General features: G+C 32.5%; 2 protein-coding genes across 2 annotated transcripts; one reads left to right on the top strand and one right to left on the bottom strand.

Moving 5' to 3' along the window:
• Positions 1-75: 75 nt before the first annotated feature.
• Positions 76-9,983, top strand: TRIADDRAFT_51377 (uncharacterized protein; the record flags this gene model as incomplete). The annotated part of the gene is made up of 17 exons (XM_002108422.1): positions 76-198; positions 565-681; positions 865-1,177; positions 1,334-1,650; positions 1,843-1,904; positions 2,679-2,898; positions 3,003-3,245; positions 3,608-5,501; positions 6,235-6,540; positions 6,878-7,083; positions 7,229-7,370; positions 7,482-7,576; positions 8,568-8,684; positions 8,834-9,037; positions 9,224-9,309; positions 9,447-9,513; positions 9,960-9,983. The coding sequence occupies 17 exons, from the start codon at positions 76-78 to the stop codon at positions 9,981-9,983; spliced, it is 4,536 nt and encodes a 1,511-aa protein (XP_002108458.1).
• Positions 9,984-10,275: 292 nt separating this feature from the next.
• On the bottom strand, positions 10,276-13,402 carry TRIADDRAFT_51376 (uncharacterized protein; the record flags this gene model as incomplete). The annotated part of the gene is made up of 15 exons (XM_002107616.1): positions 10,276-10,354; positions 10,392-10,466; positions 10,546-10,627; positions 10,717-10,765; positions 10,866-10,897; positions 10,991-11,021; positions 11,135-11,154; positions 11,294-11,346; positions 11,465-11,509; positions 11,620-11,702; positions 11,861-11,911; positions 12,015-12,081; positions 12,587-12,685; positions 12,779-12,942; positions 13,271-13,402. 15 exons carry the CDS (start codon positions 13,400-13,402, stop codon positions 10,276-10,278), a joined length of 1,062 nt encoding a protein of 353 aa, XP_002107652.1.
• Positions 13,403-13,781: the final 379 nt, after the last annotated feature.

The following is a 13,781-nucleotide window of genomic DNA, read 5'->3' as shown; positions in this document are numbered from 1 at the left end:
AATTGATGTCTTAGACGTAAGATAGAAATAGGAAGGGCATTTTAAGGATTGTGGTTTAAGTTTACCAGCTGAAAGATGGCTTCTAGTGAGGAAGAGGAAGATATAGGAACGGTAACAAATCATTTAGGCCAAGAATTACAAAGTATATTTAATCAAATCGAAGCCAACTTACCCACCATAGACAGCGATACTTCTGATGTTAGTATTCTAATCACAATGATTAATTTTATATGCGGTCCAAACGTTTCATTTCAGGGATTCATGATTATAATACTTTGAGCTCCAGAAAAACTAGTAATCCAAGCTATAGGATTAGCTTTCATTTGAAAGGATTAGTACTACATCGAATGATATATACTACTTAAATGTCCAATATTGAAATTAGATCGAAACATTCGATGCTCGATAGTCATTGTTAATACCTAAATTGACTCGATATTAACTTGAATTAGGCGCTATTATACATCATGATAGATATCGACGATAAATCAATGATCGATGAAACGGCTCTTGTTGACACTGCCACTAAATGAGACAAAATTTAATTAAAAATCTTTCGGACAGGTGGGAAGCGAAGAAGAGGTTCAAATATTCGATCGATATATAAATCATGAAGTAACTTTATTAAATCAGCCGCCACTCAATGGAAATGATGAACAACAAATTTTGACAGCAGATCAGGTAAACTACGGAGAAAATTAAGTTATTTTTAATCCCTTGATTTTGTTTTATAAATATATTTGAAATGAGTTGATTTAGGTAACGTGTTTATTCTTTTTGTTTAATATATGTCTCCATACGGTACCTTATATTGCTTTTATATTATTATTTTTATAAATTGGTTATGCATATTTCTTGTATTAGCCTAATAATGAGTCAAATAAGAAATTCAACGATAGTCATCTTAGTTCTAATACTCAAGATGATGAAGGTAGCGGTAGTCAAAAGGCTAGACCAGCAGAAATTATGAAAGAAATACAATTAGAACCCAATGACTTTTCAAGCATCATTTCAGCAAATACGTTACATAGCCATTTTATTCCTATTCAAAGTCCAGTATTACAGATTCCTAACTTGGAGGAAAGTGATATTGAATCAATAGTAAATCAAATAGGCAAGAAAGAACAGAGACATGTTTATAGACCGATTCAAAAATTCACCCATGATATCTATCAAGGTAAAGCTAAATCGTGCTATAGTTCTTCGATCTGTATTTCAAGTTTAGTTGCAATAAATTATTGTATATATCGGATATTACACTTTAATCTCAATATTAATGATCAACAACCTGCACGTATAAATTTGTTTGTATCGATAAAATTTTATCAAATAGTATCCGATCGAGAAGAAGAGACTGATAATATTTCCTTAATGGATAAATTAACGGCATTGGCTATACAACAAGGCGGAGAAATAGCACCATCTAGGTCGGAAACTTCAGCGTCTAAAAGTAATGACGACTTGGATAGCTCCATATCTGTCTCCTATCAGCCTGAAGAGGAAAAGGTGCTGAAAGAGAGCGAAAATAATGTTGCGAAATTACAATTACAGAATACCAACGAGATAAACCCAGTAGTTACTCTTGCTGATGAAAATAAGCAGACTGTCTTTCTCGATTTGCGACAAGAAGCAATGGAAGAGAAAATTCAGGTTCAATATTACTATTTCATAGATTCCTTGTTATCACAAAATGTATTAATTCTATGTTAGCGATGGAAGTACTGCCTTATTTCGGGCAATTCATAGTATAGAACTTGTAGAATCATAGTCATAATTATCCGTGTATAAGGGTGGAAAAATTCATCATATTTAAATTAAATGTATGATAAATTGTAATTATAGGAGGAGAATTCGTTATCAGCAGGTGGAAAACGTTTACTGGCACTCAGAATGAAAGCACAAAGGTATTCGCCGACAAGAGCGAATTTAATTTTAATGCCTAATACATTTGAAAACACTCGTAATCAATTATAAGCAGGAACTACTCGGCCTATATTCACTCAAGCTATGATTTAGCAGTGAGTGATTATAACTATGGGTCGTATAGTCCCTGGTATAAGTAGGAAAGTTTTTATTTATTTTTGACGCAACAATTTAGGCTACTCTATATAATAGCAATGATCATGGCCAAGCTTATTTTAAAGCTTTGTACGTTAGTCGAGCCAGTTCAAGACTTTCATCTCCCCAAAATATTTTGTTACGTTACTAATTACTGCCATAAAGACATTATCGTAATGATAAACAAAATTCACCTAGGCTTTGCATCCTTTGCAGTTTTCTTGATAGATACTTGCATATGCGTAAACTACCAGTCTACAGTAAATCGTATGCAAGAATTATTTCCGAAAGTGAAACTGTCCAACAAATAAGAAAGCACTTTAATATCTTAGATTAGCTGTGTTACATGAAAAGTTAGTCATATTTTGTTGTATAGTTCTGATGCATAGAAAAATCCAAAGCTCCTCCATAGCAAGCTGAAAGGGCTCTAGCAATATCTAGTAATTGTGTTATGCTCTAGAATAAGAAGAATAGATTAAAATAGGTCTTTTGCACTATAAAATTATCCCTATTTTAGCGTATAGGAAAGGAAATGGTTTTTTAATCAATAAGCTGAAATTTGTCGTTAAATTTAGAGTCTAATATTTTATAAACTTAATGATTTCTATCCGATATAACAGTGAAAGTTCCCAAGATAGCGATTCCAGTCTAAGCGATGAGGAAAGTAATAACAAGCAATGGGTCAGTCTGCGCAACAAAATCAAAAGCACGAGCTTGCAAGAAAGTAAAAAGTTGCAGCAAGACCAACAACATCAGATGTCTGCAGTTGATCAGTTTACTCCTATGACAATTCAAAAGCCACAGGATAAACCCTACGAAGCTCCAAAGCAATCAAGATCGGTAATTACAAAAATTTTTTGATTATGAAGAAAATCAATAAATGTCTTGATCATTTCTTCGAAGTAAATTCTAAATCTAGTTATCAAACGTTTTATTAATTTTAGATTGGAACTAATGTATCAAAAGTTGACTTAGTGGATAAAAATAATAAAGCGGAAAGCCAATTAAAGCCTGATATAAGTGTGGTTAATAATAAAAATTCCAAGACTACTAATGCTAAACAAAGCATCCAACAAGATAAAGCTAAACGTCAACGATTAGCTAAAAGAATTAAAAGTATGAAGCCTAAAAATTCTTGGTTAGGTTTCCATCCAACAGCTGTAGAAACACCAGTCCTCTTTGATCAGGTATTTTGCCCATAAGTGATAATATTTTGCTGCTTTATAGCTTCAAGATAACGATCTTGAGCTCATATTTAGTCGCAGTCATTCATTTCTGACTTCTATATGCTACGGCTAAAATCTAAATTGAGAGCATTCATAGTTAAGAATGATTATTTACTAAAGAGAAAAAACAAAACCTGTGTAGTCCTTACCAGCAATATTACTAAACACTTTCACAGAAATAAAATCGATTAATACCAGTATGATTAATATTATAAAATATATATATACAAATTTATACGGATATTTATATCATAATTTAATTAATTACTGATTTCGCTCTTTCGTTAGAGTATGCATACTCACCTTTTCATATATGCAAATAGGATGTTACCTTTGCTCAACCTCCTACTGTTTTACCCTTCGACTTGAATGAAAAAATATGCATGATCCTGAAATTACCTTTAATTGGGTTAAATGAAGCTAATATTTCTGTTAAATCCAAATCAGTTACTACGGTTGGGCGCGATATCCTTTCCAGGCTATGCTTACGCCATTGCTACTCATTGATTTTAACATGGCTTCTGTCCTTATTGAATAAAGCAACATCCAATTACCCTGATAAATTAGCATCTTTGCCGCCTTTTATTGTTGTTGGATTACAACAAGTTACAATAAATGGCAAATTATCTATCGATGTTGTTATTACGGAATCAGCAAGCCAAAAATTAAATCGACATCAACAGCAAGAACTCGATGATAGTAAAACTCGTAAAAGGAGAGATTCTAGACAAAGTTTCTATCAGAGTGTTTATAAATATCTGTCGACAACCAACTTTAACAAGCTCTTTCCTTGGATTATCAAGAAGGATAATCATGTTATTGCCCAGTGTAAACAAGTGAATTTTCATTTACCAGACGGTCTCCATCTTTTACTCAATCAATCTATATCTAGTTTTATTAAAGTAGAAACTGATGCAAAGACTATCCAGCAATGCTTAGATCATCGTCATAGCTACTTTTGGATAACATTAGATACAGATGATTCTATAGATAGTAAAAGTTATCAAGATTCGACATTATCGTATGAATATCCATTTCAGACGACCATCTTAAGACTACAGCATGAATTATATAGTAATCCACAAACTAATTTTGCATTTTTTTACGAATTTTGGAGCCAAGGCTTTGATATTAGTGGACTACGACTATTATATGATCCTTCATCTCCAGATCGTCATCATCAATGGATGCCAACACTTTATATTGCCTTACGTGGACCTTTAGCTATTGAAAAATGCCGCCAAATTCTTGGCCCATTAGATGCTAATCTAGCTCGACGAACGGATCCAACATCTTTATCTGCCTTATATTGCAGTCCAATACGACAAAGTAATCGTCCATTAGTCAGTTGTACCAATTCAAAGTTGAGATCATTAGATGAATTATGCCAAATTTTCGGTGGTCGAATACCACTGGATCAGCATGGTCAAGTTCTTACTGACACATTAAATTGTCAACAAGATATTTTCCTGTTAGCAGCTTGTGTTGAAACAAGTATTGTGCTAATCTTGTCTCCGTGGATACCTATTGATCATCTACCTCAGATTATAAAGCTATGCTTGAGCCATGGCTTTCTTTTACAAGATATGCATAGGACTAGTTTAACCCATGGACAGATTGCAAGTTTATCCATGCAAAAATATTACTCAAATGATCATTGGAAATTCAAGGGAGAAATTAAAAACAATGTCGCTTATCCGCCAAGTGTCACATTTCTCCATTTACGACGTGAAAATGCTCTTCATCAATCTTCTCAATTAATTGAAATTATTGTTCGACATTTAACACCTTGGATTCAAAACCATGATGGTAAAATTAATACTGGCGATTTAATTAAAATTCTACCCTATCATGATGAGAATTTAAAATCGATAACAAGACAATTTAGCCTCTTACCTTCTACTAATCCAATCCTATTAAATTGTAATCTTCCACCATTTTATTCCTATCCCGATTATGAGCAAGTTGTTGTTGTTAATTTTACCTCTATTAAGCAACTATCGCTATGTGCGGATGCTATGGCCCAATTAATTCATAATCAGGTCGGAGAAGAAACGGTCTTGCAACGTCGGCTAGAGATTATTGGGCTGAAATATATCCCTCAATTGCCAGCGGTGATTGCTAGTGAATTATCGCAGTTTGAGGTAGGCCATATTGGCTATAAAGAAAGTATTCAGGCTATGATTGGTAGGCCTGCAGTATCCATTTTGATCCGAGGTTAGTACTTTAAAATGCAGCATTTAATGTTCTAAGCAAGCACAATAAAATAATGTACCTGTAGTTGAAACATTCTACGTTAGTAAAATAGTTCTTTACTTACATTAATTTACAATATCGACTTAAAAATAATTATCCTACACAATAAAAGAACCCGAAACCAGAAAACTAATCAGTTATGGCAGATTATAAAATGATCCTGAAAAATAATTATTTCTAAGCATTTCAAGTCTTCTACACTAATCAAATTGATTAGTTACCCATAGTATCTTCAAAATATCCACTTGGATATAATCATTTTATAGACATTTAGACACTCTAAGCTAGTAAGATTCATTATTTTCGCATTGTATTTTGACTTATCAAGTTAAAAATAATGCTGCTACGTAATTCAATGCTCTAACCTAACTTTCAAAATTGACCTGCCATAATATTTCTATATCAATTTAAAAGTAACTATTTTATAAAATCCAGCTGCACTAAGATTCTTAAATTAGTAGCATGCCTTTATTACCATATATTACATTCACTGTACAGAATCATTAAGATTGAAAATGATTTACCTATAGCAGGTTTTAGAATCGATCAAAAATGACTGCAGTATATAATTTAAATATTGTAACCCAATAAAAAGAAATAATTGCTTATACGATGCTTCCATATCCGCGTGAAAATAACTTATACGACTTAATATTTATCTTGTTTTTGTCCTAATTTGTATACTACATTGCAGCTATCGACGCTTTCCAGCTGCTAAGCAAGAACGTAGCTCAAATCCAAGCATCGACATTTACATTTTCTATCCTTATTTCACAATCTCCGGAAATTGCCTATCGACAAGCAAGCTTAATCTTTCGTAATCGTGAATTAGCAGTCAACGACAGTCTTCGTACAATTTTACCTTATATCCCCAGTACTTTGGATGAGGAATATGAATGGATAGAGGAGGATTCTGATGATGATTGGAGAGAAGCAAATACTAGTAAAAAGAGAAAAAATCGTAGCAAGAAAGCTCCAGCCTCGACCGAATTCAGTAAAGGTAAGCTAGTGCCTTTTATAATCCAATTTTCTCATTTTTAACCTTAGCCATCCGTTTAAATTCATTTTCTTGCATTTGATAATTAAGTTGCGCTCGAAGTATATATTACTCCATAATTTTTTAACGATTTTCGTAAAACTGATTCTTGATCGAAATCTAACATGTCCTTATCATAGACAGTTAGCATATTGCTAAGTGTTATTGAATGTGAATTGCCAGCCTAAAGGATGCCAAAATTACTATTTAATAGCAATTATCTATAATTTCGCTTAAGTGTGTGTGTGTAAGTAAGCTAGAGTAGTAATGAACACAAATTTAATTTATTTTTATATTATAGTTAAATTTCTGGAAAAGATATTCCTTCAACCCATTAGTATTGTAACTATCCTGGTCATTAAACCTGATGCTTTCCATAAAGTTAATAAAATTTTAAGACAAATCGTTCAAAAGTCTTTCCGAATAGTTGGTTTAAAGCAATGCGTTCTTACTCATGATACTGCAATTAAATTGGTGGCAACAGATCTTCCAAGGAAGGAAGAACATGTTAGTTTTACTTATTCTAGTGCAGAGTTTATTTTTCAAGTATTTTCCTATAGAAGCCATGAATTTTTTCTATCATATTCCAGAATAGTCTGATATGATATCTGAGTTGTCTTTAAATCTGTGTAATGCTTGTAACTGATACTAGATCGATCATCTAACCGCTGGTCCGTCGATAGTCCTGTGCTTACAGCGTGTTAATGCCGTTAAGAAATTATTAGATTTGGCTGGTCCGGAAAATCCTGATGAAGCTCGAAAATTGGATGGATTTAGCTGGCGTTCTCAATATGGTCAAAATATCATCCATAACGGCCTATACTGTAAATAGGAGATTATTGAGATTATATCTTGATCGGTTATAATTTAAAATACGAAATTAACAACGGATTTTGATATTACAGGCTCAACATCCTATATGCAGGCAATACAAGATGTCAAGTTGCTCTTTCCAGAAGGATTATGCTGTCCATTTAATCCGTATTTACAGTATGAGCAGGTATAATTATGAGCTAAAATTTAAATTACAGAGTTCTTCCATTGCATAACTAATACTCTATCGATATAATAAAACAGTTATGGGCATAAATAGAAATTTTCATTTTTTTAATTTATTCCAATGTAGTAATAAACTCAATGATTAATCCTTATTTTGAGATAATTATTAATGATAATCGTGAATGAGATCGCAACGTGATACTTTAAGTCGTAAATTTACTTTTCATCCCGCGTCTATGTTTTTTGATTTTATTCATCGCATTATTTGATATATTGTATACATCATCAACAATATTTTCTTGAAATTTAGAGGTTATATATAGTATACCTTAGACCTAACTGCTAGAAATTCCGCATCAGATATTTAATCAATTTAGAGGTTATATATAGTAAACTTTAGACTTGGCAGCTAGGAATTCCGTATCAGATGTTCTTATGCTTCAGCGTAGTAATTATACTTCGTAGTAATATTTCCATTACATGCATAGGTTATAACCACTGTCACTTAGCTCTAGTAGCTAAAAATTCCGATTTATGTGTACTCTTACCTTAGCCTAGCCATTAAGTCTCTTTCAACAAAATTTTATTAAACTTAACCCTTACAACAACTACACATTATTGTACTAAAGATCTAGTAGTTATATTGGATTGAAATTCCCTATTAGATGAAACTTTGCATCCGCTATTTATCCGATAAAATGTAAATGGAGCCATGGAATATATTGCTTCTATTTGCCCTTTTAATTTCCTGTGTTTAACTTATTTAAATTCACGATTTATGACTGCTGTACCTTAGGTTTAGCGATTAGGTAGCTAGTCTATATTGAATATAGCTACTAACTCCCCTTATATACCCAGTTAAAATGTAACGTTATATATACAATATGTCATGATATCCTGCCACATTATACTTTGCCTTTAAAGGTAAATAAAATTATTCAAATAAGGTAATCTCCATATATTTAAAAACTGGCCACCCTATTTATATATAGATTATCTGCCGAGCAGTAGATGCGACAGTAGAATCATATAAGCAACGTCGCCATCTTCAAAAAATGCAAGCGAAAGCTCAATCAAAATCTTTACTGCAATCGTCAAATTTATCATCAGTGAGTATTGTTTTGCTTTCAGTTCCGCTTTAATTTTAGATGATAATTTGGTCAATTTTTTACTATTTGGATTAGATCTAAGTTTACGATAATAAATCAGCTATACATGCTATAATCTATTTTGGGTCTATTTCTTTATTCATTCTTAGCTATCCCTACGACAAATAACATGCATACTTCTGGCTCCACCATTACTTCAAAAATTATCAAAATTTGCTTTCCTACAAATATTGGACATCCTCAAGTCGGCTAATTTTGAAGTAAAAGCCATGCGAATGATCTGGCTTACCGTGGATCACGCACAATTTTTCCACATGATCATAGATCATAAATCGCAAAATTCTGGACAAAAGGTTCGATATTTTTATGATATCATTTACACTTTTCCTTTCAAAATCCTTGAATCGATCAATTATCGACATTACTGTTAGTAAATTGGAATAGACTTACTCTCATCATGAAGTTCCTTTGTCATTAGTAGTTAATTTTAAAACTTTTTATCGATGTTAATCGCTAAGTCAGATCGTTCTATTCTACAGGTGGGACTTTTAACACAAGCTCCATGTCTAATCATGGCAGCAGAAAGGGATAATGCTATCTCATGCTTCGATAGCATCATAGAAAGGTATTGTACGAGATTGTAATAAATAGAGCCTTCGCAATCAAATTTGCGAGAGGTATATTAGTTCTAGCAGATACAAATCAATTAAATAGAAATTTATGACGAAATAAAAGCAGTTAATGACTCTTTTATATGTACAGATTTGATCAAAATTCAATTATTAAGAAGCACGAGAAAGAAATTTTCATGGCTAAGGCGGAAAAAGAGGTTATTCTTGAAATTTATTTAAGACACAATTTACATAACTAGGATTTAATAGCAAATTCAATCTGCGTAGAGCAGTATTATCTGTCTCTGGCCTATTAACTACTCAATAACAGTAACTATTTTTACGTATATCGCATTTCTTAGGCTGATATATTATTGAAGTTCTTTTTCGAATCGATATCTTCCCTTGGCAGCAAATAATCATACAAATATAGAACTTAGTGCAGATTATGTGTTGAAGTGATACAAATATAATTACTAATTATTCTTCCAAAAAATTTAATTCAATTTCAAAAAATTTAAACTTTTATATTTACTTTTGAAAGATGTATATAGGCTATTTTTTGATAGCCAAGAAGTTATTTATATACAAATGCTCATTAGCACTAATTTTGTGTTTGTTCTGTTTAATGTATATATATAAATATATATACGAATATATCTAGGTATGGACATTAAATTTTTTATAATTTTTTTCGATGAACTGATGTATTAAAAACGTCAGCTAAGACAAGAAATGCCTTACGGTATTGCTTATACACTTGTAGTTACTTTTTTTTATCGTGTAAATGAAGTTTTAATCGCAATTTAACATATTCCCTAATTTATATTGAACTACTATTAGTTTGATCTAATTAGTCTACTTTTGTAACAATACGGTAATAAATACCTACAACCTTTTTATTACGACAAATAAAACAATATATCACATTATGTACAAATATTTAATTAAGTTATTAATATAAATAAATTATGGAATTATTAGTTTCTAATCCCAAGACACCAATAGAATTGAACAATTAAACCACAGCAAGTTGCTTCAGCAAACATTTTAATCGTGCTGTAAAGTTTGATTAATAAAACTTAACGAGTTTCACCTTCTGCGATGCTTAAAGTCATGTCGCGAATGAGAACGAGGGCCAGAATTCCATACCTGTCCAAACAGTGGAAGCCTATACACCGAATAATTACAAAGTGAAAATCTAGTCTTATTTCTATGCAAGTTTCTCACAGCAACAAAATAAAACTTACCAGTTTTCATTAATGGTCGTTGTTCTATCATAGTTAGCTCCTATTCTTTTAGGGTTTTTTCTTTTAGCCTCCTCGTTTGCTACTGTTACAATGATATATAGCAGAAATTGCTTTCAGTTACTGTTGCAATCATAGTCTAGGTAAGGTACTTCGGCAAGAAACACACCATACCTTGCTGTTGGAAGGCTTCTTGAGAAGGGCCAATTTCTTGTTTTTGATCCTTCTCACAAAAGAAAATTGACATTAAGATCACTTAAGATCGCTCTGTTTTGAAATCTTAAGTTATTGACATGATTAAATAAATTTTTGTCTTGTCACACCTCATCCGGTAGCAACCAAGGGGGTGTAGCTCCTATAAAATACAACCATACAGATCAACGAAGACATTTAGAAGCTCACAATGATTCTAATATCGCATTTAATTGTAAACTTTACCATTGCTTACCAGATAGAATATTGCCTTCATTTTCATCGTCCTATTTGTATGGCCAAGTTTGAATTTTGTAAAAATTTACAGAATTAAAAGCTTACAAAATGATATGAAGACGGAAGCTCAATAGCAGCAAAGTATATACTTTCTGGCACTTACAATCGGAACGGGAACTTTACCTATTTAAAATTTACAAGATATATTTAACTTTATTGTTGCTTTGCAAGACCATTGTACAGTATAGTTTGTTCAATGTAAGAAATGTTAGCAGAATTATGGTTAGAATTAACATAAAGAAAATTACAACATTTAACTAACATGATTCTTCGTCAAGATCAATTGGCCAAGGAAACCACTGATCAGATTGCCGGCTGAAAGATATAATGTAATAATTTAAAAATCATTCCTTTACCACTGAGGCTCATGCACTGAAGGCTTTCATTGAATACGTATTATGGATTATTGGTAAGTAGAATACGCTTAAATAACCTGTATTTTACAATGCCACCACCCCAAACTCGAGTGCCATCATGCCTACATAAAATATTATTCAGTTAATTAATAAGGTGTGTTTAACACAGAATTGTTGCTATAATACGAATAATAGAATACAGGTGCTATTATCTCAATAATAGCAGTCTAACCATCCGGTCGGATTTTGTAAAATACCAAGAGAGCTAGTGACCGTAGTATACGTAACAGCGTGATGTTGTACATCTTGATGAAGCTAAATCAAATTCAGGAATAGTTTTTGAAGATAAATTGATAAAGTACATCATTAAGGGGCTAATAATAGTGACCGTCTGTAATGTAAGGCGGTTTGATTTTAGGATACTAGCAGTATAAGCGACTTTAGGATTTCGTCTTTTTGATTTCATATCGCACCTTGCTTATACTAGTCCTGTTTTGCTCCTGTTGCTTGATTTCCTGAGCCAGCTACAATTGCAAAATAAAGAAACGTCCTATTACTCTATTCTAGTAAACTATCTACTAATGGTACAGGCATTCGTTCTTCTTATGCATTAATCATATGGTCTACCTTGAGGGTATCTTCTTCTCGTTTATCGAACATTTGCCCCAATACCTGATCTAGTGTGACTTTATACCTTAAATTTAATAAGTTGATTAATGACATAAACAGTCCACTAATGAAATTAAGGTCAGACGATTAAAGCTATAGTAACAATGCCTGACGATGAGCTACTCATGATTCATTTAAGATATCAAAGACATCTACGAGATCTTGATATTTTTAAAATCTTTCTTGCATACACACTGTACGAATTAAAATCTGTTACAGTTTTCATTATTAAAAATTAGTACTACAATTACAGAGGATCGAGATAAGACTAGTTGGATTTCTACGTATAATCTGATATTATTTTATACTGCTATTATGAATTTACACTGTATTAGACTATAGCAATATTACAGGTTATGACACAGGCTGGACCGCTAATAAGATAACGAACATGATGGCTATTTTTTAATTCTACTGTAAACTTGGGTTATTCATTTACGATAGTATTTGAATACTATTAAATCAAGTGATAACGGAATTTGAGTAGGATATCTCGTATTGATATAACATCTCAGCTACTTTGTTCTTACTTGGAGAAATCATCTTTTAAGATGTAAAACTCCTTTTTCTTATTATTGTCGATGCCATGCCGAATCCAAAACTTATGCATATTCTTGTAATGTTCTGAACTGTAAGATAACGTATCATTTCAGGTAAGATAAATACTGTTAGCAACGTTCAATTTCTATAGTACAAGACTGAATGCTTTCATGATTACTAACCTTGCCAAATGTTCCAAACTACCACCATTTATAACAGTTACTTGATCATTGGTGATATTTTTAGTTACACTCGATCTACAAATATGGCACCAAAAGGTTAAATTGGTCTGGTAATCGCCATCTTCTACTACCGGCTTTACCAGAAATTCTCGAATGCTTGCAATCTACAAGTCATACAATCATTGAAGATTAGTAATCTAGATTGATATAGTGAAAGCCAGAGCTGTCATGAAATATTAATAACTGTCCAATCTTTCCAACTTGTCATGCTATTTCATTTAACAGTAGACAGTCCTAGAAATCTATATGTCCACTGTTATACAGATCAGGTCATGGACAGGAACGAAGGAATCAATCATCACACCTATAAACTTTTATCAAGTTGCCATTTTCTAATGCAAATTGCAAGCATGTATATATACATTATAATGGATACTGCAGTAGCTGGTGCTTCAATACGCATATAAATGAAGGCTACAATTTGTAACTTACATGTTGCTGAAATTTCTCCAATAGGATGTCTAGTTTTTTCTTATGCTTATTGGAGTATTTATGTTTCTTACCACAGCAATGATTAATTCTACATATTTCGCAGTAATCAGCGGTAGCGGGTAGCTCATTCATTTTATGAATTTGCCTTGATGGTGACCATAGCAATTAGGAGCGAGGATTTTCGGAGGGGGCTGTTATGCTGTAGTAAAAGCAGTTGCAAATTAACTCGACCGGACTGGTTGTTCCTTTCATACAATGTTAGTGACAGTATTGAATGCATGATACAGTACACTCTCGCTGTATCGTATATTCCGTCCGTCTTGCTGTATGCCAGGCTCGACAAAAAGTCATGTCAGGTAAATTGATCCTTCGCCTAGTGTAAACACTACTCTTTACATGACATAAGTTTTGCTCGTCATTGAATAGTCGTAGCCTACAAAATAAAAATGAATAAATCATGTACTCTTGTGGCCAAACCAGCTACTATACTGCAAATTAGAGACACTCGAGA

Source organism: Trichoplax adhaerens, genomic scaffold, assembly GCF_000150275.1.
Source record: "Trichoplax adhaerens TRIADscaffold_1 genomic scaffold, whole genome shotgun sequence".
Lineage (NCBI taxonomy): Eukaryota > Metazoa > Placozoa > Uniplacotomia > Trichoplacea > Trichoplacidae > Trichoplax > Trichoplax adhaerens.
Note: the sequence above shows the minus strand (reverse complement) of the source record. Positions and strands in the feature narration are given on the sequence as shown.